The sequence below is a fragment of the Oncorhynchus nerka genome, linkage group LG13 (genome assembly GCF_034236695.1).
Source record: "Oncorhynchus nerka isolate Pitt River linkage group LG13, Oner_Uvic_2.0, whole genome shotgun sequence".
NCBI lineage: Eukaryota > Metazoa > Chordata > Actinopteri > Salmoniformes > Salmonidae > Oncorhynchus > Oncorhynchus nerka.
Genome location: NC_088408.1, coordinates 14,403,142 through 14,430,440, shown reverse-complemented (window position 1 = coordinate 14,430,440; position 27,299 = coordinate 14,403,142). Strand labels below are relative to the sequence as shown.

The following is a 27,299-nucleotide window of genomic DNA, read 5'->3' as shown; positions in this document are numbered from 1 at the left end:
GAGGATCCGGGCCCTGGTCTTGCATGCTAGTCTCCCTAGACAGACGCCTTTCCTCCCACAATGTACCAATGAGCTGTTGCCCTAGGTCTGGGAATTTCGAGACTAGTTGTGTTATAATCTCCACCTGGCACAGCCAGAAGAGGACTGGCCAACCCACATAGCCTGGTTCCTCTCTAGGTTTCTTCCTAGGTTTTGGCCTTTCTAGGGAGTTTTTCCTAGCCACCGTGCTTCTACACCTGCATTACTTGCTGTTTGGGGTTTTAGGCTGGGTTTCTGTACAGCACTTTGAGATATCAGCTGATGTACGAAGGGCTATATAAATACATTTGATTTGATTTGTGTGCCGACACGTGACCGTGACCATGTGACTGTGTGACCTGCCAAACCCCACTGTTGCTCCATTGACTCCACTGGGCATCATGTCCAATTAAACACAGGCATTTGCCGCAACGGCAACCAACAGGCAGTGGATTATCCTCCCTCCGGTTATGCTGCGGAACGTGACCCTTCCCACTATCTGACCCGGTTAGCGACCCTCACTCTAGCTACACACACACAGACACACACAGGTAAACAGATCAACAAACCCCCATGTAAAATGGTAGTGAATAGGTAACCTGTTAGGAACACACTGCCTCCCTCTCCTCCCTCTTCTCTCATTTCCTTCCTCCTCATCCTTCTCGAGATCGAGGTGTTTTTATGATTGATGGAGGCGAATCCTGCCTCCTAAATGCAGGGCAGATTAAGAGGGATTGTGTGTACGCTGGAAGCTTAGCCAGCCCTCAGTCAGCCCTCCTTTCTGCCTTCCCAGGTCTCTTCTGCGGGATAAAGACACTCATTTGGTTTAACGGTTATTAACTGCGGCATACGGAGAGCCCGTCACCTTAAATGAAGTGAGGGGGAAATCTTTTAGAGGTGGAGTCTGCTGTCGGCTGGTGTTGAGGGAGGGAGGAAGAGAGAGACAGGGTGGGCTTTGGGTAAAACGGGCATGTTTAATCATAAGGGATGGAAGCCGAGTTTCAAAGTGTGTTGTGAGTTGTGTTGTGTTGTGAGTTGTGTTTTGAGTTGTGTTGTGAGTTGTGTTGTGCTGTGAGTTGTGTTGTGTGCTGTGTTGTGTTGTGAGTTGTGTTGTGAGTTGTGTTGTGAGTTGTGCTGTGTTGTGAGTCAGTATTTTGAGTTGTGTGTGAGTCAGTGTTGTGTTGTGAGTTGTGCTGTGTGTCAGGTTGTGTTGTGTTGTGAGTTGTGTTGTGTTGTGAGTTGTGCTGTGAGTTGTGTTGTGTTGTGAGTTGTGTTGTGAGCTGTGCTGTGTGTTGTGCTGTGAGTTGTGTTTTGTGTTGTGTTGTGAGTTTTGTGCTGTGAGTGTGAGAGTCAGAGTTTGTGAGTTTTAAATTTGTGTGTTGTGTTGTGAGTTGTGTTGAGGTGTGTTGTGAGTTGTGCTGAGTTGTGTGTCAGTTATGTGTTGTGTTGTGAGTTGTGAGTGAGTTGTGAGTTGTGTTGTGTTGAGGTGAGGTGTGAGTTGTGTGTTGTGTTGTGAGTTGTGTTGTGAGTTGTGTTGTATCGTGTGTTGTGCTGTGAGTTGTGTGCGCACTGTGTATCAAAAAGCTCCAATTCATCCAAGTCAAGTACTACAACAATCAAATGGAATAAACACCCAGTTTCCACGGCACACACTCCTTGTCTCCCATGTACCTGTGTGTTGTCTCTCCCAGGCTCTGATACAGGCCCATGACAGGGTGGCAGAGCAGGAGTTGGAGCCGGACCCAGAAGAGAGTGTGATCCAGTACATGGGAGAGACCGTCAAACTGGTGCGGCTGGAGAAGGCCGGTGACATGCCTCTGTAAGACACACACACACACACACACACACACACACACACACACACACACACACACACACACACACACACACACACACACACATCTGATTAAAACAATCAAGAATATCGGTGCAAATGGACCAATAAAGCAAATATTGCACTGTAATGTACTGAATATTACTGTATTGTATTGTAATGTTGGGGCGGCAGGTAGCCTAGTGGTTTGAGTGTTGGGCCAGTAACCAGCAGGTAGTCTAGTGGTTAGAGCGTTGGGCCAGTAACCAGCAGGTAGTCTAGTGGTTCGAGTGTTGGGCCAGTAACCGAAAGGTTGCTGGATTGAACTCCCGGAGCTGACAAGGTAAAAATCTGTCGTTCTGCCCTGAACAAGGCAGTTAACCAACTGTTCCCTGGTAGGCCGTCATTGTAAATAAGAATTTGTTCTTAAATGACTTGCATAGTTGAATAAAGGTTCAACTTAAAAATATAATAATAATAATGTACTGTATTTGTATAGTAATGTACTGTACTGTATTATAAATTCTCTGATGTAGACTTGTCTTTCTAGTTGTGTGTGTTTATGTCAGGTACATCTAGGTGGTTTGTACTGATAAGTCTATCTGACTGGTAGTGTATTTGCCTGTGTGTCTTGTCCCCAGGGAGCCACAGTTCGAACGAGATGGACAGCGTGGTGGTGAGTCGCGTGGTGAAGGGCGGGACAGCCGAGCGAAGCGGACTACTGGCCGAGGGAGATGAGATCCTGCAGATCAACGGCGTGCCCGGTCCGTGGGAAAAACGTCAATGAGGTCCATGACCTTCTGGTGAGTAATTGGTTAATTGAGAATCGCTCACACTGATATCACACACACACACACACACACACACACACACACACACACACCCCTGGGTCGCTCCTCTTTTCAGTTTGTTGCAGCTAGCAACTGGAACGAGCTGCAAAAAACACTCAAACTGGACAGTTTTTCTTCATCTTTTCATTCAAAGACTCAATCATGGACACTCTTACTGACAGTTTTGGCTGCTTCACGTAATGTATTGTTGTCTCTACCTTCGTGCCCTTTGTGCTGTTGTTTGTGCCCAATAATGTTTGTACCATGTTTTGTGCTGCTACCATGTTGTGCTGCTACCATGTTGTGTTGCTGCCATGCTGTGTTGTCATGTGTGGCTGCCATGCTGTGTTGTTGTCTTAGGTCACTCTTTATGTAGTGTTGTGGTGTCCCTCTTGTCGAGATGCGTGTTTTGTCATATATATTTTTTTATTGTTTAATCCTCCGTCCCCGCAGGAGGCTGTTTGGTAGGCCGTCATTGCAAATAAGAATTTGTTCTTCACTGAGTTACCTAGTTAAATAAGTCAAATAAAAAACATGCACAGACACACACATAATGTGCCCATTGACTTGTGTCAGTATGTCGCTTTGATGCCATCAGATCTAATTCATATAACATTTTATGTAGCCTCGGCTCGACCCCATCTTTCCTCATTCTTGAAACCACAAAACATTACAGTACATGACACTACATTGTGTAATACTTAGTTAATTTGAATGAAGCTGATTCCATGTACTGTAGATTGGTCTCTCTCCTCAGACGGAGATGCTTAGTTAATTTGAATGAAGCTGATTCCATGTACTGTGGATTGTACTCAGCGTCATTGGTCTCTCACCTCAGACGGAGATGCATGGCACTTTGACCTTCCTCCTCATCCCCAGCTCTCAGACGAAAACTCCCCCACACAGAGAGACGGTGGTAAGGCTCCTTCAGGGTGTGTGTGTGTGTGTGTGTGCGCGTGCCTGTCTGCGTGCATGCACAACATGTGTGTTAAATTATTACATCATAATCAGTTACTAAATTCTTCTGAGCGATGATGATGATTATGTCACCCATGTGTTCAGATGCACGTGAGGGCGTATTTTAACTACGACCCATCTGATGACCCGTACGTGCCGTGCAGGGAGCTGGGCCTGTCCTTCCGGAAGGGAGACATCCTCCACATTATCAGCCAGGACGACCCCAACTGGTGGCAGGCCTACCGGGAGGGAGATGAGGACAACCAGCCCCTAGCCGGGCTAGTACCAGGTACCCAACCCTAACCCCAACCCTAACAACCCCTACCCCTTCATTTTTTCCCCCCAAGTAAATGTTTCTGTCTTCCTTCCCCCTCTCCCAGGGAAGAGCTTCCAGCAGCAGAGAGAAGCTATGAAGAAAACCATTGTGGACAGGAATCCTGACAGCCCAGGTAAGGGGATTACTATATATACTGCTCAGTTACACACTCCAGGCACTATCACAGGTGTCTAAACACAAGCATGCACGCACACACACACACACACACACACACACACACACACACACACACACACACACACACACACACACACACACACACAATCATTATGATCTGATATGCTCTAAATCATCTGTTGATCATTTTCCACTTCTCATTTTCTCCAGGGAAGCTTTGGTGTTCAAAGAAGAACAAAAAGCTGAGGAAGAAAACCATGTACAACCCCAGCAGCAACGTTGGTAAGGTTCTTTCTCCTACATCTTTTTGGTCCAATCCCAAATGGACTGCTAGACCCCTATGTACTTGTGGATATTTGATTGGTGTGAGGAATATGGTGAAAATTCCACTTAGCCTATCAGACGTGGAGCTACTACCATATTGCTCACACCTGTCAAGTCATCTCAGATATCCACCACATAGGAGGGCATAGGTCATAGACACCCCATAGGTATAGGGGTTGATTTGGGACTTGGCATCTCTCTCGCAATGTCCCTATGTACATTATAATAGATTTTCAGACGATTGTAAAGTGCCTTTGTAAAGTATTCAGACCCATTGCCTTTTTACACATTTAGTTACGTTACAGCCTTATTCTAAAATGGATTAAATAAATAAAACATCCTCAGCAATCTGCACACAGAACCCCATAATGACATCACAATACCCCATAATGACATCACAGAACCCCATAATGACATCACAATACCCCATAATGACATCACAGAACCCCATAATGACATCACAATACCCCATAATGACATCACAGAACCCCATAATGACATCACAATACCCCATAATGACAAAGCGAAAATAGTTTTTTTTAATTAAAACTGTAATATCTTATTTACATAAGTATTCAGCCCTTTTGCTATGAGACTTGAGACTCAGTTGCATCTAGTTTAAATATATCATCCTTGATCTTTCTACCACCTGTGGTAAATTCAATTGATTGGAACCGATTTGGAAAGGCACACACCTGTCTATATAAGGTCAGCTGACAGTGCATGTCAGAGCAAAAACCAAGCCATGAGGTCGAAGGAACTGTCCGTAGAGCTCAGAGACAGGATTGTGTCGAGGCACAGATCTGAGGAAGGAACCAAAACATTTCTGCAGCATTGAAGGTCCCCAAGGACACAGTGGCTTCCATCATTCTTAAATGGAAGAAGTTTGGAACCACCAAGACTCTTCCTAGAGCTGGCCGCCCGGCCAAACTGAGCAATCAGGGGAGAAGGGCCTTGGTCAGGGAGGTGACCAAGAACACGTTGGTCACTGTCAGAGCTCCAGAGTTTCTCTGTGGAGATGGGAGAACCTTCCAGAAGGACAACCATCTCTGCAGCACTCCAGCAATCAGGCCTTTATGGTAGAGTGGCCAGACGGAAGCCACTCCTCAGTAAAAGGCACATGACAACCCACTTGGAGTTTGCCAAAAGGCACCCTAAAGACTCTCAGACCATGAGAAACAAGATTCTCTGGTCTGATGAAACCAAGATTGAACTCTTTGGCCGGAATGCCAACGTCTGGAGAAAACCTGGCACCATCTCTATGGTGAAGCATGTTGGTGGCGGCATCATGCTGTGGGGATGTTTTTCAGTGGCAGGGACTGGGAGACTAGTCAGAATCGAGGCAAAGACGAACTGAGCAAAGTACAGAGAGATCCTTGATGATAACCTGCTCCAGTGCGCTCAGGACCTCAGACTGGAGCGAAGGTTCACCTTCCAACAGCAAAATAATCCTAAGCACACAGCCAAGACAATGCAGGAGTGGCTTCGGGACAAGTCTCTGAATGTCCTTGAGTGGACTTGAACCTGATTGAACATCTCTGGAGAGACCTGGATATAGCTGTGCAGCGACGCTCCCCATCCAATCTGACAGAGGATCTGCAGAGAAGAATGTGAGAAACTCCCTAAATATAGATGTACCAAGCTTGTAGCGTTGTACCCAATAAGACTCGAGGCTGTAATTGATGCCAAAGGTGCTTCAACAATTTAAAAAAAACAGTTTATTTTTTGTTATTGTGTCTAGATTGATAAGATTTTAAAAATATATGTTTTTCCATTTTAGAATGAGGCTGTAACCTGAACAAATGTGGTCTGAATACTTTCCGAAGGCACTGTAAAATCGGTGCGAACTCGGTTCGGACATTACATTCAGAGGTGCTAAGTACTCTCGGCCAGCCTATGTTACTGGTGTGTCTTAGAGTTAAAGTATGAGAGTGGAAAGTCCTCTCCTAGCAGGAAGTCTTATTACCTCAGTCTTGTTGGCACACAGGAGGCTGGACTCTGGGGCACATTCAGAAATGAATGGATTGGGTATAACAGATATGCCTCTGACATGTACCCAGTAATCATGCCTGCTCTATTCATGGAATTTCTATCTGCCATGTTCCCCCTCAGCTGAATGTTGTGGAATATTCTGATAGGTATATATGTTCTACATAACATATTTATATCTGATATGTATATAGAGTAACATTTCTGCAACATTTCAATCTGCAACATCTTCAGTAAACCCCAACCTCTCTACTTACCTCTGTCGCGCTCAGACTACTCCGCCGATGACATCCTGACCTATGAGGAGATGGCGCTCTACCACCAGCCGGCCAGTCGCAAGCGACCCATCGCCCTGATTGGTCCGCCCAACAGCGGGCAGGAAGAGCTGCGGCGGAGGCTGCTGTCTATCCAGCCGGACAGATTCGCCAGCGCCGTGCCACGTAAGTAGACCAATCAGAGCAGGGGATTGGGGGGCGGGGCAAGACTTGTGATGGGAACAAGACCCACTTGTTCTTGTGGGAGGTTCAGTTCGTGTCCTGTTAGGTTTTTATATATTATTTAAGTGTTGTGATTATTAAACAGACTTTAAATAAAGTTTGATGGGGTTTGATAGCTTGAAGCATTGACAAATTACTGCAGCAATTCAATCAGGTAGGGTCGACGTTACCAATACATACAGATTAGCTTCTAACAAATTCTCATTTCTTTTTTTATTTTAACTCTTTATTACAATAGACCAGACAAAAACTTAATTATACATTTAACATACATTTAATATACCAAATTCTCATTTCAACAATCGTTATCACTCAGATACAACGAGAAGCCCACGGATACATGAGAAGAATGGGAGGGAGTACCACTTTGTGAACCGGCTGGCGTTTGAGACGGACGACGCAGCAGGGAAGTTCATCGAGTCTGGGGAGTACGACAGGAACTTGTATGGCACCAGCAGTGACTCGGTTCGACAGGTCATCAACTCAGGCAGGATCTGTCTGCTGTGCCTGCACACTAAGGTAGGAAACTACATTTTCATAAACCCTACATAGCACTTCATAAGCCCTACATAGCACTTCATAAGCACTACATAGATGCTTCATAAATCATGTGTAAGTAAGTCATTCTACATAAAGGGTGATGTGTCCTTACACCTGGTGCTTAGCCCTTGTGCCACACTTTATGTAGCATGTCATTTTAAGCATCTTTACAGGGCTTATGAATGGTTCATAAAGGCTTTTTAAGCCTTAAAAGTTATGTTTAGTTGAAAGTGGGACTGTTAGCCGCTAGTTGAGAATATGTTGTGGAGGAAATTTCATATCATGTTTTGAAAGCATACTATCCACGCTGCTATTCCTCTATTCTCTATCTCCCTTTGTTTTGATCATTTTCTCCCCTCCTCCTGCTGCTGTTTCCCTTCGGTCTCTCACTCAGTCACTGCGGGTGCTCGGGTCCTCCAACCTCAAGCCCTATGTGATCTTCATCGCTCCTCCCTCTCAGGAGCGATTCCGCACCCTGCTGGCCAAGGATGGAAAAAACCCAAAGGTACTTATCTCACAAAAAGCCCTTTATCAGCAAGTACCATAGATACATTAATATCCACAGTGAATGTATAACATGAATCACACTTATCATGTTGATCATTATACCTGTGAGAAGCTATAATGAACTATTTCTCCTCTGCTGGTACAGTAATAGTTCTGCCTTGAGCTACATCTAGCCAGGATATCTCTAAACCCCTCCTTCCCTCCTGTTTCCTTGCATCTAGCCAGGATATCTCTAAACCCCTCCTTCCCTCCTGTTTCCCTACATCTAGCCAGGATATCTCTAAACCCCTCCTTCCTTCCTGTTTCCCTACATCTAGCCAGGATATCTCTAAACCCCTCCTTCTGTTTCCCTCCTGATATCTTTCCTTCCCTCCTGTTTCCCTACATCTAGCCAGGATATCTCTAAACCCCTCCTTCCCTCCTGTTTCCCTACATCTAGCCAGGATATCTCTAAACGCCTCCTTCCTTCCTGTTTCCCTACATCTAGCCAGGATATCTCTATCCCCTGTCCTTCCCTCCTGTTTCCCTACATCCAGCCAGGATATCTCTAAACCCCTCCTTCCTTCCTGTTTCCCTACATCCAGCCAGGATATCTCTAAACCCCTCCTTCCCTCCTGTTTCCCTACATCTAGCCAGGATATCTCTAAACCCCTCCTTCCCTCCTGTTTCCCTACATCTAGCCAGGATATCTCTAAACCCCCCCTTCCCTCCTGTTTCCCTACATCTAGCCAGGATATCTCTAAACCCCTCCTTCCCTCATGTTTCCCTACATCTAGCCAGGATATCTCTAAACTCCTCCTTCCCTCCTGTTTCCCTACATCTAGCCAGGATATCTCTATCCCCTGTCCTTCCCTCCTGTTTCCCTACATCCAGCCAGGATATCTCTAAACCCCTCCTTCCCTCATGTTTCCCTACATCTAGCCAGGATATCTCTATCCCCTGTCCTTCCCTCCTGTTTCCCTACATCTATCCAGGATATCTCTATCCCCTGTCCTTCCTTCCTGTTTCCCTACATCTAGCCAGGATATCTCTAAACCCCTCCTTCCTTCCTGTTTCCCTACATCTTGCCAGGATATCTCTAAACCCCTCCTTCACTCCTGTTTCCTACATCTTGCCAGGATATGACGTTTCCCTGACTCTGTCCTGGGGGCCCCAAATGGGTGCACATTTTGTTTTTTGCCCTAACACTATACAGCTGATTCAAATAATCAAGTTGTATAGCTGTATAGTGCTAGAGAAAAAACAAAACATGCACCCCTTAGAGTCCCCAGGACTGAGTTTGGGAAACCCTGCTCTAACCCCTATTTTTCCCTCTGTTTCCCAACATCTAGCCAGGATATCTCTATCCCCTGTCCTTCCTTCCTGTTTCCCAACATCTAGCCAGGATATCTCTATCCCCTGTCCTTTCTTCCTGTTTCCCAACATCTAGCCAGGATATCTCTATCCCCTGTCCTTCCTTCCTGTTTCCCAACATCTAGCCAGGATATCTCTATCCCCTGTCCTTCCTTCCTGTTTCCCTACATCTAGCCAGGATATCTCTATCCCCTGTCCTTCCTTCCTGTTTCCCTACATCCAGCCAGGATATCTCTATCCCCTGTCCTTCCTTCCTGTTTCCCTACATCCAGCCAGGATATCTCTATCCCCTGTCCTTCCTTCCTTCCCTCCTGTTTCCCTACATCTAGCCAGGATATCTCTATCTCCTGTCCTTCCTTCCTGTTTCCCTACATCCAGCCAGGATATCTCTATCCCCTGTCCTTCCTTCCTGTTTCCCTACATCTAGCCAGGATATCTCTATCCCCTGTCCTTCCTCCTGTTTCCCTACATCCAGCCAGGATATCTCTATCCCCTGTCCTTCCTTCCTTCCCTCCTGTTTCCTTACATCTAGCCAGGATATCTCTATCCCCTGTCCTTCCTTCCTGTTTCCCTACATCTAGCTAGGATATCTCTATCCCCTGTCCTTCCTTCCTGTTTCCCTACATCTAGCCAGGATATCTCTAAACCCCTCCTTCCTTCCTGTTTCCCTACATCTAGCCAGGATATCTCTATCCCCTGTCCTTCCCTCCTGTTTCCCTACATCCAGCCAGGATATCTCTAAACCCCTCCTTCCCTCCTGTTTCCCTACATCCAGCCAGGATATCTCTAAACCCCTCCTTCCCTCCTGTTTCCCTACATCTAGCCAGGATATCTCTAAACCCCTCCTTCCCTCCTGTTTCCCTACATCTAGCCAGGATATCTCTATCCCCTGTCCTTCCCTCCTGTTTCCCTACATCTAGCCAGGATATCTCTAAACCCCTCCTTCCCTCATGTTTCCCTACATCTAGCCAGGATATCTCTAAACTCCTCCTTCCCTCCTGTTTCCCTACATCTAGCCAGGATATCTCTATCCCCTGTCTTTCCCTCCTGTTTCCCTACATCCAGCCAGGATATCTCTAAACCCCTCCTTCCCTCCTGTTTCCCTACATCTAGCCAGGATATCTCTAAACCCCTCCTTCCCTCCTGTTTCCCTACATCTAGCCAGGATATCTCTAAACCCCCCTTCCCTCCTGTTTCCCTACATCTAGCCAGGATATCTCTAAACCCCTCCTTCCTTCCTGTTTCCCTACATCTAGCCAGGATATCTCTAAACTCCTCCTTCCCTCCTGTTTCCCTACATCTAGCCAGGATATCTCTATCCCCTGTCCTTCCCTCCTGTTTCCCTACATCCAGCCAGGATATCTCTAAACCCCTCCTTCCCTCATGTTTCCCTACATCTAGCCAGGATATCTCTATCCCCTGTCCTTCCCTCCTGTTTCCCTACATCTATCCAGGATATCTCTATCCCCTGTCCTTCCTTCCTGTTTCCCTACATCTAGCCAGGATATCTCTATCCCCTGTCCTTCCCTCCTGTTTCCCTACATCTAGCCAGGATATCTCTAAACCCCTCCTTCCTTCCTGTTGCCCTACATCTAGCCAGGATATCTCTAAACCCCTCCTTCACTCCTGTTTCCCTACATCTTGCCAGGATATGTCTAACCTACCGTTTCCCTGACTCTGTCCTGGGGGCCCCAAATGGGTGCACATTTTGTTTTTTGCCCTAACACTATACAGCTGATTCAAATAATCAAGCTGTATAGCTGTATAGTGCTAGAGAAAAAACAAAACATGCACCCCTTAGAGTCCCCAGGACTGAGTTTGGGAAACCCTGCTCTAACCCCTATTTTTCCCTCTGTTTCCCAACATCTAGCCAGGATATCTCTATCCCCTGTCCTTCCTTCCTGTTTCCCAACATCTAGCCAGGATATCTCTATCCCCTGTGTTTCCTTCCTGTTTCCCAACATCTAGCCAGGATATCTCTATCCCCTGTCCTTCCTTCCTGTTTCCCAACATCTAGCCAGGATATCTCTATCCCCTGTCCTTCCTTCCTGTTTCCCTACATCTAGCCAGGATATCTCTATCCCCTGTCCTTCCTTCCTGTTTCCCTACATCCAGCCAGGATATCTCTATCCCCTGTCCTTCCTTCCTGTTTCCCTACATCCAGCCAGGATATCTCTATCCCCTGTCCTTCCTTCAGGATATCCCCCTGTCCTTTCTTCTGTTTCCTTCCCTCCTGTTTCCCTACATCTAGCCAGGATATCGCTATCCCCTGTCCTTCCTTCCTGTTTCCCTACATCTAGCCAGGATATCTCTATCCCCTGTCCTTCCTTCCTGTTTCCCTACATCCAGCCAGGATATCTCTATCCCCTGTCCTTCCTTCCTGTTTCCCTACATCTAGCCAGTATATCTCTATCCCCTGTCCTTCCTTCCTGTTTCCCTACATCCAGCCAGGATATCTCTATCTCCTGTCCTTCCTTCCTTCCTGTTTCCTTACATCTAGCCAGGATATCTCTATCCCCTGTCCTTCCTTCCTGTTTCCCTACATCTAGCTAGGATATCTCCATCCCCTGTCCTTCCTTCCTGTTTCCCTACATCTAGCAAGGATATCTCTATCCCCTGTCCTTCCTTCCTGTTTCCCTACATCTAGCCAGGATATCTCTATCCCCTGTCCTTCCTTCCTATTTCCTTACATCTAGCCAGGATATCTCTAAACCCCGTCCTTCCTTTCTGTTTCCCAACATCTAGCCAGGATATCTCTATCCCCTGTCCTTCCTTCCTGTTTCCATACATCTAGCCAGGATATCTCTATCCCCTGTCCTTCCTTCCTATTTCCTTCCTGTTTTACATCTAGCCAGGATATCTCTAAACTTCCTTCCTGTTTCCCTACATCTAGCCAGGATATCTTTCTGTCCTTCCTTCCCAACATCTAGCCAGGATATCTCTATCCCCTGTCCTTCCTTCCTGTTTCCATACATCTAGCCAGGATCTATCCCCCTGTCCTTCCTCCTGTTTTCTGATATCTCTAAACCCCGTCCTTCCTCCTGTTTCCCAACATCTAGCCTGGATATCCTCTTAAACATCTAGCCCCCTGTCCTTCCTTCCCAACATTTCTGTTTCCCAACATCTAGCCTGGATATCTCTAAACCCCGTCCTTCCTTTCTGTTTCCCAACATCTAGCCAGGATATCTCTAAACCCCTCCTTCCCAACATCTAGCCAGGATATCTCTAAACCCCGCCCTTCCTTCCTGTTTCCCAACATCTAGCCAGGATATCTCTAAACCCCTCCTTCCCTCCTGTTTCCCAACATCTAGCCAGGATATCTCTAAACCCCGTCCTTCCTTCCTGTTTCCCAACATCTAGCCAGGATATATTTAACCTCTGTCCTTCCCTCCTGTGTTTCCCTGCATCTAGCCAGAGGAACTGAAGGAGCTGATGGAGAAGGCCTGGGAGATGGAGCAGGCCTACGGCCACCTGTTTGACACCGCCATCGTTAACAGCGAGCCAGAAACAGCCTTCCACGAGCTGCTACGGCTCATTGACAAATTGGACACAGAGCCCCAGTGGGTACCCTCCTCCTGGTTGTGCTAGGGGTCAGGGGTGAGGGTTCACCCTAGAGGTCAACCCCAGGGAGCCTCATGAATGAGTGTGGCCTGGGTCGTGTTCATTAGGCACCAAACGGAAGAAAACAGATTGAAACAGGAAGGGACTACATGGACTCGTCCAATAAGAACCACCTGTTTTCATTTTCAGGAAAAAAAGTAAACGTTTCACTACAGTGTACCCTAATGAACATGACCCACAGCTCTGGAGGAATGGACAATAATCGTTGAGGCCACCGTTAGACCCTCGTTGACACAAAATAGAGGGCCCATGCCTTCTCTGACCAAAAGGGTGACTTGTCCTTTAACTAGCCTTCTTATGGTAGGTGGACTTTACTACTTTTGCAGGGATGGATACTGTCTTATATGTGTGTTTTGTCTGTGTGAATGTTCTTTTGTGTCAATGTCGTCAACATTCCAGTAGACTATGCAAAGACATTTATCCGAAACTGTAGAAAACATATTTCAACCTCAATAGTTATTTATGATTGTAAAATGTGTTTATTTTTAGAAGAGGTGGTTTACCATTACCTCAGACCCCAATGTAAGGTATACAACGCACAGGAGCAATATCTCTCAATGGAGGACCAATTTGCTACTATGTAACTTTCTCCTAGAAGTGAGAACCAAAGAGAAGCCGTTTGTATTCTAAATATGGTAAGGTAGTTGCTGTGTATGAACGATAGTACTATGTTGTGTTGCTGCGCTTGTACCTCAATCATCAGTAAAGATCACCTTAGTAGCTATTGTCTAGTTAGTGTATCAAGGGGCTTGATTCAATCATTATCGCCGGAGATCTGCGCTATAGCGTGCTTGAAGTTGTCATTTTCCCATTGAGCCGACACATGCAGCGTTTATCGGGAGTCCAGTCTCCGCAAACATGGGAATGTTGCCTTTAAATTTCAATCGCACTGAACTTCAGCGTTACACATTAAATCAAGCTCCTAGTTAGGTTGAATAATTTAGGAGCTGTAGCCTACTTCAACAATTAATCTGACAAACATTTTTCATTGGTACTCAAGAAGCCATCTTCAATAAAATTAACATTTCTCTTGAGCACGGTTTCATAATGTTGGACATTAGATACACTTCATAAATATCAATTGTGTTACCTAAACATGTAAGTAAGATCAGAATTGGGCTGCATGTGGAAATGCAGCCTGATACACAAATTGTGGCTAAAATATCAAACTCACTTGAGGAATATACAGAATCTTTATTTGGATGAAGTGCTCTGACACAGGTAGGGTTGTCCTCAGGGTGCAACAGCAGATGAGGTACCTACATGTTAGCCATCCTCCTGTAAAGGGTCAATGCCATAGAATGTAAGTCTGTTTAATATAACCCCACATGGACGGGACTAGCCTCCACAAAGCAGACACTTCGGGGGAAAAGAACGACGGCATTGACTTGAGTGTTCTGGTGAAACCGTAAACTATGTTCTCAACCAATCAGATGGAATGCTGAATACAGGCCACATATGTAAACCATGCTGCTTTAAGTATCCAAAAGATAACGAATGTCAGATTTAACAACGTCAATGCACTAGTGAACTGCTGTGAGCAAAGTTCTGACTTTAAAGTTTAAACCTCAGTTCAAAACAGGGGGACATCTGGGACATCTCCAATACTGAAAACGACAAAACATCACCGGTGTACACAAAGACAACATGAATAAATAGGATGACTAATGGGATGTCACTCAAACAGCAGGTCCTCGTCGGTTTCCTCCGTCAGCATGTTGGACGGCTCAGCGATGGGGCCCAGCTTGGCCAGACGGGCGGCGATCTCCTTCTCAGTCCTCTCCCTCATCTGCTTCTTCTTCTCCTGGATCTTCTTCAGCCTGAGGAGGTGGACACGCCATAGAGATAGTTTTAGCATGGACTTCCACCATTTAAAGTAGTCAACTAGGTGGGGATCCTATTGTTTTGGAGAAATCAGCCAATGATCAGAGCGTTGTCTTCTTTAAATAAATGGGCTATGGTTTGTAAATGGCTTTAAGCTACTGTATGTCACCATCTAGCGGCCACAATTAATTACAACATTTGGTTCAGGACTCCAGTACTGCAGGTGGCAATAAATCACCAATATAGCTTGACACTTTTTTCAAACAAAAGAAGAAAATTGACCATTGAGGCTATAAGGGCACAGATTAAAAGATGAGACCTCTTTCCATAGAAACGGAATTAGAACCCTTTATACAGACGGTGATACAAGGAGTTGAGGGACACTTTTTATTTTAAAGGGAGATGGTCTGGAAATATAAGTTACCTGTAGAACTCTTCTCGTTCCCTCTCATCCAGCTCTGTGATGATGTAGCTGAGGGTACGCTCAATGCGGGGGATGATTACTGCGGACAGTTGAAATCACATTTTAATAATTTTGCTCACTTCCTATTACCATTATTGTTAATAATTTGTTCTTAACTGACTTGCCTAGTAAAATAAAGTTAATAAAATTTAAAAAATAATAATTGATGTTTTTACCTTTATTTAACCAGGCAAGTCAGTTAAGAACAAATTCTTATTTTCAATGACGGCCTAGGAACAGTGGGTTAACTGCCTGTTCAGGGGCAGAACGACAGATTTGTACCTTGTCAGCTCGGGGGTTTGAACTTGCAACCTTACGGTTACTAGTCCAACGCTCTAACCACTAGGCTACCCTGCCGCCCCATATGTGGCACAGGTTGTCTTGAAATCCAGGGCGGACTCACCATGCTCGATGGCATTCACACGGCGGTTGGTGATCTTGATGGCTTGATCCAGTGTGACGAAGGAAGTCTGTCGATCAAACAGTGAGACCATGAGACTGTTGTTGTTTAGTGAGACAGACAGGTTTCACCACAGACTTACTCCCTGCGATCATGGTCTTTAGGGCACCAGAAAACGTTAACCTTTTGCAATGGGAAAACGAAAATAAGCTGTTCTTATTGGCCAAGGCCTGGAAAGTCCCTTCCTGTTTCATTCTATCTGGCACCTAATGAACAGAGTGCCCCCTACCTGTAAGGAGGCCAACTCCACGAGCAGCTCCACTGCTTTAGCATAGTTCCTCTTCAGCCTGGAGAGCTGCTCTCCTCCCCTGGCCAGACCTGTCAGCTCATAACCTAACAAGTAGAGGGTGGAAGGAATACCGTGAGTAGTGACACAAACACCACCACAAGTTCAATAGCAGGGCATAGACAAAGCTTCCTTTAAACCTGTAAAAAACACTTTGTTAAACACTTGCCCATAAATGCAGACATGCCAATATTTGAGATTATTTCATATGTTATGATAACAAAACTGCCATTTAGAAGGTTTATAAAAAAAAGACTTAGTCACACATTCATACTCTACCAACTGAGCAAAACAGGACACAATAAAACGACTTACTGTCCCCTCCTTCTTGGTAGAGCTCAAACACAGGTAGAGTGACACCTGTGAGGGAGAGTAGAATCACACAGGTCAGACATGTTCTAAAAAGGTACAGAGAAGATCAGAGGAGATCACCTGTGTGTATATGTACCTAGAAGATCAGAGGAGATAACCTGTGTGTATATGTACCTAGAAGATCAGAGAAGATAACCTGTGTGTATATGTACCTAGAAGATCAGAGAATATCACCTGTGTGCATATGTACCTAGAAGATCAGAAGAGATAACCTGTGTGTATATGTACCTAGAAGATCAGAGGAGATAACCTGTGTGTATATGTACCTAGAAGATCAGAGAATATCACCTGTGTGCATATGTACCTAGAAGATCAGAAGAGATAACCTGTGTGTATATGTACCTAGAAGATCAGAGAAAATCACCTGTGTGTATATGTACCTAGAAGATCAGAGGAGATAACCTGTGTGTATATGTACCTAGAAGATCAGAGAAGATAACCTGTGTGTATATGTACCTAGAAGATCAGAGGAGATCACCTGTGTGTATATGTACCTAGAAGATCAGAGAAGATAACCTGTGTGTATATTTAGGAAATCCCGCTATGCCCTCAGACGAACAAACAAACAAGCAAAGTGTCAATACAGGATTCAAATGTAATCCTACTACACCGGCTCTGACGCTCATCGGATGTGGCAGTGCAATTGAGTTCCTTGGTGTCCACATCACCAACGATCTATCATGGTCCAAACACACCAAGACAGTCGTGAAGAGGGCACGACACAACCTTTCCCCCTCAGGAGACTGAAATGATTTGGCACGGGTCCCCAGATCCTCAAAAAGTTCTACAGCTGCACCATCAAGAGCATCCTGACCGGTTGCATCACGGCCTGGTATGGCACTAGAGGGTAGTGCATACGGCCCAGTACATCACTAGAGTCAAGCTTCCTGCAACCCAGGACCCAGGTGTCAGAGGAAAACCCATACAATTGTCAGACTCCTGTCACCCCAAGTCATAGACTTTGCCCTGCTACTGCACGGCAAGCGGTACCGCCAACTCTAGGACCAAAAGCTCCTTAACAGCTTCTACCCCCAAGCTATAAGACTGCTGAACAATTAATCAAATGGCCACCGGACTATTTACATTGACCCCCCCATTTGTTTTGTACACTGCTGCTACTCACTGTTTATTATCTATATAGTCACATGCCCCTACCTACATGTACAAATGACCTCTAACCTGTACCCTCGCACACTGACTCAGTACCGGTACCCCCCTGTATATAGCCTCGTTATTGTTATGTTATTGTGTTACTTTTATACTTTCATTTATTTGGTCAATTTGTTCTTAACGCTTCTTGAACTGCACTGTTGGTTAAGGGCTTGTAAATAAGCATTTCACAGTAAGGTCTACACTTGTTATATTCGACGGAAGTGACAAAGTTTGATTTGACTGTGTAAGTAGGAAGTGTTGCGTTGGACTCATCTCAATATCCTAGCCTCTTCATTGATGATAGGCTCTGCCTTACTGAAGTTGTGAGATACAACTTTTGATTGCCGATAGATATGCCTAGTGTACGCTTCTGCCTGGTGGATGTCCTGACTATAATATGCCCCTCCCTCTGTCCCTCGCTAGATCGCTATGAAAGATGTTAATGTTCTTGGAAGTACGGCAACCAATCAGTCTCCTCCGTTCCAAAAATACTAAATCATAGAAGTCGATTTCTAGTGGTAGTCGACGTACAAGGAGTCGAGGAATCAATTATTTTGGAGCCGACTCTCCACTACGTCGCTGTCTTCAGCAGAGAAAGGCAAGCGACAGCAGCCTGTATGACAATACTTTGAGAAGTTAAATGAGAAAGAAATGCAGACTGATGTGAAACTGAGATACAGTAATGGGTAGTACAGGTGCAACGCTGAACCGTCAGACTTTGAAAGGGGAAGCTCTGTGAGACCCAAACAGTTGCTGGCAGCTGCGCTGAATTCACATGGAATTTTATGAAAGAAAAATCGATAAAAAAAATGGCTGCCCATTTATAACATCCCTAGTGAGTCCAGAGCTGCTAACCTGCCACGTTGTCCTTCTTCGCCCGAACCTTCACCTTGGCCTTGTTAACATTCTGGATGACAGTAGTGCTGAGGGAACATTAGGAGAATGTTATGAGAGAACATTGACTAAACATTAGACAAACGCCTAAAATAAAAGGCATCAAATGCACATCCTCTCACCTGAAGTCGCCAGCAGCGAATTTCGCCTCAGCTAAAGAGAAGGCCGCCTCCCTCATCACTTCGCCCATCAAGGTCTTTGTCTAGAGAGATAGCAAGAGGAAACGAGAAGGACTGAAGTCAATGTGTCAGGCCCTGATGACATTAGGATCTGTTATACAAAACAAACTTACAGTAATATTACTAAGAAACAGGGAATTAGACAATGTTTTAAACATAGAAATAGAACTACAAGGACAGATATTCCCATTGAACATAGAAATAGAACTACAAGGACAGATATTCCCATTGAAATCAATGGTCGGTGATGGGTAGGCTGGCAGCCATATTGAATTTACCCTAGCCCTTGCCCTAGATCATGACTCTGTTCCATTGGACGAACGCATCTTCTGTGAGTTTTGTTAAGAGCTTTGTTCTGAACATGCATTGATTTGCAGTTAAATTGATACACCTTTTATAGGGTTAGGGTTTCACATTGCCATATCTCTGTTACGGCACGTGTTTACAGAAGACAGAGGGACAACCTGTGCTAATTAGCTATATAGCATGCACCGAACGCCTGCGTGTAATGGAAGAAGCTCACAGAACGGGACCACAGACTTTGAGAACTGATTCACGTTTAGATGGAGTATCGGGCTGTTTTGGCTGCCAGAGCCAGCGTACCTCTGAAAATAACTTTGGACCTTAAGGAGTACAGGCAGGCTCATCCAGAGTACATCTTGGGCTAATGTCCATGGCTTTTCCCAGTCTAATATTTTCTTGTTTCTAATGGTTTTAACCCCAGTTGAATTACCTCAATGATCTTGCGGAGGATCTGACGGAAGCGCATGGAGAGAGCATCAGCCTTCTTCTTCAGTAGGTTCCTGCCGGTCTGGGCGCCCTTCAGACGGGCCTTCATGATGGTCTGAGCCCTTCACAGACAAGTCATCAGACAGAGGACTTCCATAATAAATATGAACATTCAGATGTGAATCATAGTAAGTAGGCCTAAGTAGTTTGACATGGTATAATCTGTGGAGAATAGTTTTGGGGAAAGTACAGTAGCCCCATAGACGATATGTAAGGCACATAAAAAAAACTGGTTTGGAAATTATGGCCAGTCATCACATGACACGGGGACATGTCCTATTTTAGATGTTAATCATGAAATGGCAAAGGATTAAAATGATTGTCAATGCAAAACTCCCCAAAATAACCAATACCCTTACAAATTGATGTAAAAAAATTAAATGCAACGGTTTAGTTTATCATCATTAATTAAAGGCCTCACAATTGGCTGCACTCAACTAGCTAGCTAACAAACGAGGACAGGGAGCATAAAATCGCAAACCTAGCTAGATTGTAAGGATTACTTCCAAATGTCAAACATGCTACCTAGCTAGCTAACGTTACTTACATTCTAGAGGGGAATACGTCGATCCTCTCTTTTCCTGACATCTTGTTTTTTGGCTAGAAACAGTCTTCTGTACTTCAATTCTGTCTGGATGATGTGACGGCAAACAGATATCTCTAATAATCAAGAAAATATATTGCACTACTTTTATTACACCTTGAGGATGACAGATTTGTAACCGATGTCGTGATCTTCATGATATTCTAGTGCGAAAAGACATCAGCTGGTTAGTAGTCATGTGACTGTGTTGTTAACAGCTATTGCGCTTGCGCTTGTCAACCCAGGCGCTTTTTCTTCCGGGTCGGAAAATGAGCTCACAGATTAATTTGAAGTTGTAGCAATTGGGCCCAATTCGCTAGCTACATTTTTGAAGAAAAAAATCTAATAAATACAGGACACCATATTGTGTGAGACGTCTACCGCGAACAAAACAGCTGTATGCTGGGGTTGTGAAGAGTTCATTGGTGTAACAGCATACATTTAGTCCGTCCCCTCGCCCCTACCCGGCCTCGAACCAGAGACCCTCTGCACACATCAACAACAGTCACCCACGAAGCATCGTTACCCATCGCTCCACAAAAGCAAGCACTACTTCAAGGTCTCAGAGCAAATTACGTCACCGATTGAAACGCTATTAGCGCGCACCACCGCTAACTTGCTCGCCATTTCACATCGGTTACATTGGCTAGTTAGGTGCATGTGCCAAATGTAATCACGTTAAACTGGTTTACTTTATGGAAATATAGTAAGAGGATATCTATCTTTCAACTCATTCTTTTCGGTCTAAAAATATGTGCCAAAGCAATTGAGTGCAGTTAGAGATATCTGCTGTGAGAACATACTAGTGTGATCAATGTGGATGCGTTGACGTCTAGAGGTTTGAAGGGGAGGAGTTTTTTGGACATGGATGTATGATCAGGTAACGCTAGATTTAAATATCAGAACAACATGTGATCTCTGTCATGGAACTGTCCTTGTAGCGTACTAAACCACACGATGAAGGAAGTTTACTGTGAACTTCACCAGAGTGGAGCATAGACCCGGTTTTGTGGAATCTAGCTCTGACTACATTGATTCGCCCAAAGTCAATTTTATTTAACCTTTATTTTATCAGTGAGGCATGTTGAGACCAAGGTCTATTTTACAGATGCCAAATGTTTTGCTTGGCAAGGAGCAGAATGATAACCAAAAAGACTGGTACCCAGACTAATGAATTGCAGCCCTGGTCAGATTGTGTAGAATAGGGAATCACATTCACATCAAATTGAACAAGCCCCCTAGTTTACTTTGATGTCGATCTTAAAGTGCTTGTACCATGTTTCACAGTGGTTCTTTAAACTACACTGTCAAAGCTGGTCAAATAAATTGAGCCTTCCTTACTGTTAGGTTCTAATTCTGAGTAAAAACTACAGACACTATGAAAGTTTATCCTTCCCAGAGGATCAATACAGCTGCATTAGACACAACGTGTTTCCACCACAAGTATGCATGTGTATATATATAATATACACACACATACATATATATACATACACACACACACACTACAATCCTTACATATTTTATGGTTTGACTGGAAGACGAAGTAATAAACCATTCCTTCTCCTTTAAGTTGATCTGACCTCGAGCCCCTTGATGTCTAATTCAAAACTCTCCACCCGTATCACCTATAGTATTCCTGTGACTGCCTCCTGTCCACCCAGCACATTCCAAAGCCATCTGGCTCCTACAGATAACCATTAACTTCTGATGTAACAACCAGTCTCTATCACTCAGATACTATAGTATTACTACAACCAGTCTCACCCCCCAGATACTATAGTATTACTGATGTACCAACCATTCTCTATCACTCAGATACTAGTCTTACTTCTGATGTATCTAGGATAGCAATGTTCCAAGTTTAACCCAGAATCCAACATTAACAATGACTTTCTATTCTATTGGTTTATGCACTGGGCCAGATCAAGCCATTTCTCTATTTACAAAACAAAGTACACAGAACTATAGAAAATCCTCTTTATTCAAAACAAATTTCCACTGGTACAAAAAAAAAAAAAAATGGAGACAATGTTTTCACAAATCACAATCATTTCAGCTGGTCTTCCAAATGAACCTTTCCTATACAGTGTTCTGTCAGGTGTTATATGAGACCAACCAATCACAAGTCAGGAAGTAAGACCTAACATTCAGTATCTGGCCCATCATCCTCAAATAGCATTTTTAGAAAGTATCGTTTGTAATACAAAAACAAACCTACTCCACTTAAACAAAAGTTTCAGCAGATGCCAATGACTAAGCATTTGAGATGTTATAGAAGTTGTGGATGTTTCTAAGTACTACTATCACAAAACTATAGAAAAACTGAGACCAGTGAGATACCTTTCAGTGAACCTCCTTCCCACGGCTTGGTAGCCATGTCTTCTTCAAACGCTAGCTGCTTATCTGCCAGCTCCATCCCAACCCCCGGGACAGGCAACTCAAGCCAAGAGACTGTTGTCAGGCCATTGTCCAAGTGGTTGCTTGCATGCATCTTCAATAAGCACTTAGTCAAAGTCATTCAAGCACATACACATGTAGGCTGTACAGTCAGCAGCTGTAGTAGAGATACATGTACCAGAGTCTATTGGAATAATGAGAAAACGGGAGCTCAATATTGTCCATAGGAGAAAGCCATTGTTGGGGTATTAGGATGAGCCCATTCTTTGATTTTAGGCTGCTCGAATGGAGAAGCAGTCTTTTTTGGTGACTAACAACACTAAAGTTGGATTACTCTATTAGAAAAAGTTGGATGTTCATTCTGTGCTTTCTTGGGTTTCTTATTTCACCAGCCCAATCTTCTTGGCCTCTGTTTCATAGATCAGCAACCTCCACATCTTGACTATGAAGACTTCTGCTTCTTCATCCAGAACCTTGGTGTAAAGAAACAGCATTTCAGTTGGATCAATAAATTAGTACTTTTTAAAAGGCTCCGTTTTATGGGCATCAATCTAAACTTGATGATCAGGGTATCAAAAATGATGAAATGTAGTTTTAACAATAAGCTTAAGCTGAACGGAGACCATTTTGAGAATCTTTGCAGTATCTTTGTTTGGGATACTCACCATGGCAACATCATCCAAGATACCCTGTGGTGTACCATGAGCCATCACCTGGCGATAAGAGGTCAAAATGAATGAATCAGAATGAACTGCTATACCAAGAACACCCACTTCCCCCAGTAGATTGCATCACAATCAAGCTTACACACCTTTGAGCAGACAAAATCCACTAGCGTAGCCTCTTCTTCTCCAATGTACTCAATGATCTTTTTATTGATCCAGGGACGTATGCGTCGATCCATCAGAGTCTGGGAAGGATAGACAGTCAGACACACAGTTCTTTAGTCACTGCACCAGAGATGTCTATCAGTATTGTAAAGAAACATATTATCAAAATGTTTGTCAAAGTAGAAAAAAATGGCAATATCACCAATTCCCTTGGACTTATCAAACCAACCAGTGTCATTTTCCCTCTCTGGTCTCTCCACCACTGTCATATCTCCTCTGGTCGCCCCACCACTCTAGCCTGGTCGCCCCACCACTCTAGCCTGGTCGCCCCACCACTCTAGCCTGGTTTACTGTCTATTTCGGCTCTCTTGCCAACACCTTATGGAATCAGTTGGCAAGAGAGCAGCAAGCCTGGAAACCGGGGTATCGCTACATCCTATCCCTCATCCCAATCTCTCTGATCTTTACCGAGTCCACGGCGGACCAGTCCAGCGGGTAAGAGAACAACTCCGTCTTGCCCGTGGGGATCTTCTCGATCAGGCTCTTGATGTGCTTGCGCTTCTCCTCAGTGTTGGCGCCCTTGATGGCCGCCAGTCCCGAGGCGCCGTCTACCACGCTCTGGAGGTTTTTGTCATCGTCGCCGTAGTCCAGCGGCACCAGCTTGCGCTTGCGGGGAGCCTCGTCCGCCTCCTCGTCGTCGAATTTGTTGAAGACACTGTCTACAGTGAGCTTCTTGCGTTTGATGGCCACATTGGGCTGGCTGGGGCTGGTAACATTAGGGGCTCCTGTAAAGAGAAATATATTTTACTTAATGAAGAAAGGCTTAAAAAAGGTCAAATGCAGCAGTGTTAATCTCAATATCATTTCTGGGTAACAATTAAGTACCTTACTGCGATTGAATTAAAATAGTTGTTTTTTTAAAGAAAAAAATAGCAATTTCTCAAGCAAGAATTTAGCTAGGACTGTCTGAGTGGGGAGGGGAAAAAGTAAAACTAGCCATTATTGGCTTGGAGGTTTGGAACTCTTTCCTATTGGTTTATTAACTCCTTTACCACCTGGTGATGTCACCAAGCAGGACAAAACTCCATCTCACCAAAACAGGCTGACATTTCAGGTTGGCCTTTTCTCACAGCTCTAACACTAAAATGGCATTTTCATTTTCACAATTTCACTGTATTATTCTAATCTCAGTGTGGAACTGTAAAGCACAGGAAAAACAAATTTTTGACTGCAAAGGACCTTTAAAGTTTGACTGAAATAGGGCGGTTACATTTAGTTGATATAGACAGCAATAGTAATAGGGTCTTTTTGTCGGCACTAAACTCTGCCATGGTTCATTGGGGGAAATGTTTTTGTAGTTTTTGTTGTTGATAAAAGCCCAAAATAAAGTCAGAGGTTAACACAGGCCGAGGAAATCTGATACGTTTTGATGTGTGTAAAAATCATCTGTCCTCGGTTGCAACACTCAGTTCCAAACTGCCTCTGGAAGCAACGTCAGCACAAGAACTGTGCATCAGGAGCTTCATGAAATGGGTTTCCATGGCCGAGCAGCCGCACACAAGCCTAAAATCACTGTATTCAATGCCAAGTGTCGGCTGGAGTGGTGTAATATTCACCGCCATTGGACTCTGGAGCAGTGGAAACACGTTCTCTGGAGTGATGAATCAAGTTTCACCATCTGCCTGTCCGATGGATGAATCTGGGTTTGGTGGATGCCAGGAGAACACTACCTGCCCCAATACATAGTGCCAACTGTAAAGTTTGGTGGAGGAGGAATAATGGTCTGGGGCTGTTTTTCATGGTCCGGGCCCCTTAGCTCGAAGGAAGGTAAATCTTAACACTACAGCATACAACGACATTCTACACCAGGGGAACTCAACTCTTACCCTACGAGGTCCAGAGCCTGCTGGTTTTCTGTTCTACCTGATAATTGTGTCCCTGATTAGATGGGAACAATGCAGTGGAACTGACTTCAAGGTCCAGAGTTAAGATCGAGGGTTCTAGACGATTCTGTGCTTCAAACTTGGTAACAGTTTACGGACGGCCCTTTCCTGTTTCAGCATGCCGACGCCCCCGTTCACAAAGTGAAATGGTTTGTGGAGATGATTGTTGTGGGTGAACTTGACTGGCCTGCACAGAGCCCTGACCTCAACCCCATCAAACACCTTTGGGATGAATTGGAACACCGACTGAGAGCCAGGACTAATCACCCAACATCAGTTCCCAACCTCACTAATGCCTTCGTGGCTGAATGGAAGCAAGTCCCCGTTGCAATGTTCCAACATCTAGTGGAAAGCCTTCCCAGAAGAGTGGAGGCTGTTATAGCAGTAATGTACCAACATCTAGTGGAAAGCCTTCCCAGAAGAGTGGAGGCTGTTATAGCAGCAATGTTCCAACATCTAGTGGAAAGCCTTCCCAGAAGAGTGGAGGCTGTTACAGGTGCAACAGATGGACCAACTCCATATTAATACACATGATTTTGGAATGAGATGTTCAAGGAGCAGATGCCCACGTACGTTTGGCCATGTCGTGTATCTGTCATCATTTAACGACAACGAGGCGTGGTCTGTGCTTGTGACGTGCTAGCATTCGAGGGAGGGTTAGGGAGAAGGTGTTGTGGGAGATGATTGGTTGGTAGATTAGTTAAATTAAGCTAATGCATCGGGAGATTCTCTGAATGAGAAAAGTTTCAGGCAAACTAGCTATATGGCTCAATCTAAAACAGTGGTTCTTAACCTGGGTTCGATCGAACCCCAGGGGTTCGGTGAGTCAGTCTCAGGGGTTCGGCGGAGGTCAAGACACACATTCGACTAATATGATTCGTGATGACACGCCCCGCTTGGCCATCATTTGCTGCAGGTGATCACGCTGCATCGCTTGGCCTATCTGTGCTGCAGGGAATTTGGTGCACTCAGTAGTCGACTTGTGACTGTCGTGATTGTACGTCTTGTGATTTCTTTCTTAATATTTTAATCCCTTCATACTTACTATGTCGAGCAAAAAAAGAAAGTGGTCGGACGAATATGTACGATATGGATTCACATGTATAACGGAACGTGATGGGAGTCAGCGTCCTAACTGCATGATTTGCAATGCCAAGTTGAGCAATTCTATTCTAGCACCGGGCAAAACTAAGAGAACACTTCCTTAAGCTGCATGGAGATGGAAAATACAAGAACACAACACTCGCTGACGTTTCCAATCTAAGCCAGCTTGCTGTATTCGTGCGCTATGTGAAAGACGACATGATAAAGGAAGATTTTTTATTTTGTAAGCCTCTTACAAAACAACAACTAAGGCAGCCGATGTGAAGAAACTTGTGGATGACTTCTTCAAAGACAACAATCTTTCGTGGGATATGGTTTCTGCAGTTTGTTCGGACGGAGCTCCAGTCATGCTGGGAAGAAAGTCTGGTTTTGCTGCGCTAGTGAAAGCCGATGCACCACACATCATTGTTACGCATTGGATTCTGCACAGGCATGTGTTGGCAACAAAAACCTTGCCTCCAAAACTGGCAGAAGTATTAAAAATTGTAGTGGAATGCGTGAACTGTGTGTGAACTAGTGCTCTGAGGCACTGCATCTTCAGTGAGCTGTGTAAAGAAATGGGCTCTGAATTTGAGGAACTTCTGTACCATTCGGTGGTTATCCCAGGGACAGGTGCCCTGTTTTTGCAAGAGCACCAACATTGTCATGCAGATTGCATCAAAAATTCTGAGTTCATTCTCATTTTAGCATACATGGCTGATATCTTCGCAGCTCTCAATCATCTCAATCCAAAGATGCCAGGCGGTGGAATCAACATCATCGAAGTGGAGGAAAACCTGAAGGCTTTTCAAAAAAAGCTACCGTTATGGAAACGACGAACAGAGAACTATAACTTCGCAAACTTTCCCCTGCTGGACGACTGTGTAAGTAATATCGAAGATGTACCTGGAATCGGAGACATTTCTGTACCAGCGGAACTGAAGCAAGCAATTGCCACGCACTTAGATGAGCTTGCAAAGTCTCTCAACGGATACTTCCCTACAAGAGAGTCATATCCAGCATGGGTGAGACAGCCGTTCACGTTTAGTGTTGAGACAACAGATGTCAATGATGAATACCTCGGTGAAATCATTGAAATTCAGCAGAGCCAGGTTCAACAGCAACTCTTCAGAACAAC

The 27,299-nt window shown here is 44.7% G+C and overlaps 2 protein-coding genes and 1 pseudogene across 3 annotated transcripts in view; 1 reads left to right on the top strand and 2 right to left on the bottom strand.

The window, feature by feature from the left end:
• LOC115139155 (protein PALS1-like) overlaps positions 1–13,623 on the top strand; it is a 55,380-nt pseudogene extending 41,757 nt beyond the window's left edge.
• A 454-nt stretch (positions 13,624–14,077) lies between these two features.
• Positions 14,078–20,119, bottom strand: LOC115139156 (V-type proton ATPase subunit D-like). Its single transcript, XM_029676289.2, has 9 exons — positions 19,870–20,119; positions 19,267–19,384; positions 18,477–18,556; positions 18,316–18,383; positions 16,252–16,296; positions 15,880–15,983; positions 15,594–15,660; positions 15,152–15,230; positions 14,078–14,723 (listed from the first exon to the last, which is right to left on the bottom strand). Exons 1-9 carry the CDS (start codon positions 19,908–19,910, stop codon positions 14,579–14,581), a joined length of 747 nt encoding a protein of 248 aa, XP_029532149.1. The 5' UTR covers positions 19,911–20,119; the 3' UTR covers positions 14,078–14,578.
• Positions 20,120–21,871: 1,752 nt separating this feature from the next.
• Positions 21,872–27,299, bottom strand: part of LOC115139154 (RNA-binding protein 25-like) — a 30,472-nt gene continuing 25,044 nt past the window's right edge. For both annotated transcript variants that reach the window (XM_065026207.1, XM_065026208.1), the window contains exons 13-16: positions 23,604–23,920; positions 23,117–23,215; positions 22,971–23,018; positions 21,872–22,778 (exon numbers count right to left, since the gene is read on the bottom strand). In XM_065026207.1, the coding sequence (XP_064882279.1) occupies positions 22,686–22,778; positions 22,971–23,018; positions 23,117–23,215; positions 23,604–23,920 (557 nt within the window). In that variant the 3' untranslated portion in view covers positions 21,872–22,685. The remainder of the gene's footprint in view (positions 22,779–22,970; positions 23,019–23,116; positions 23,216–23,603; positions 23,921–27,299) is intronic.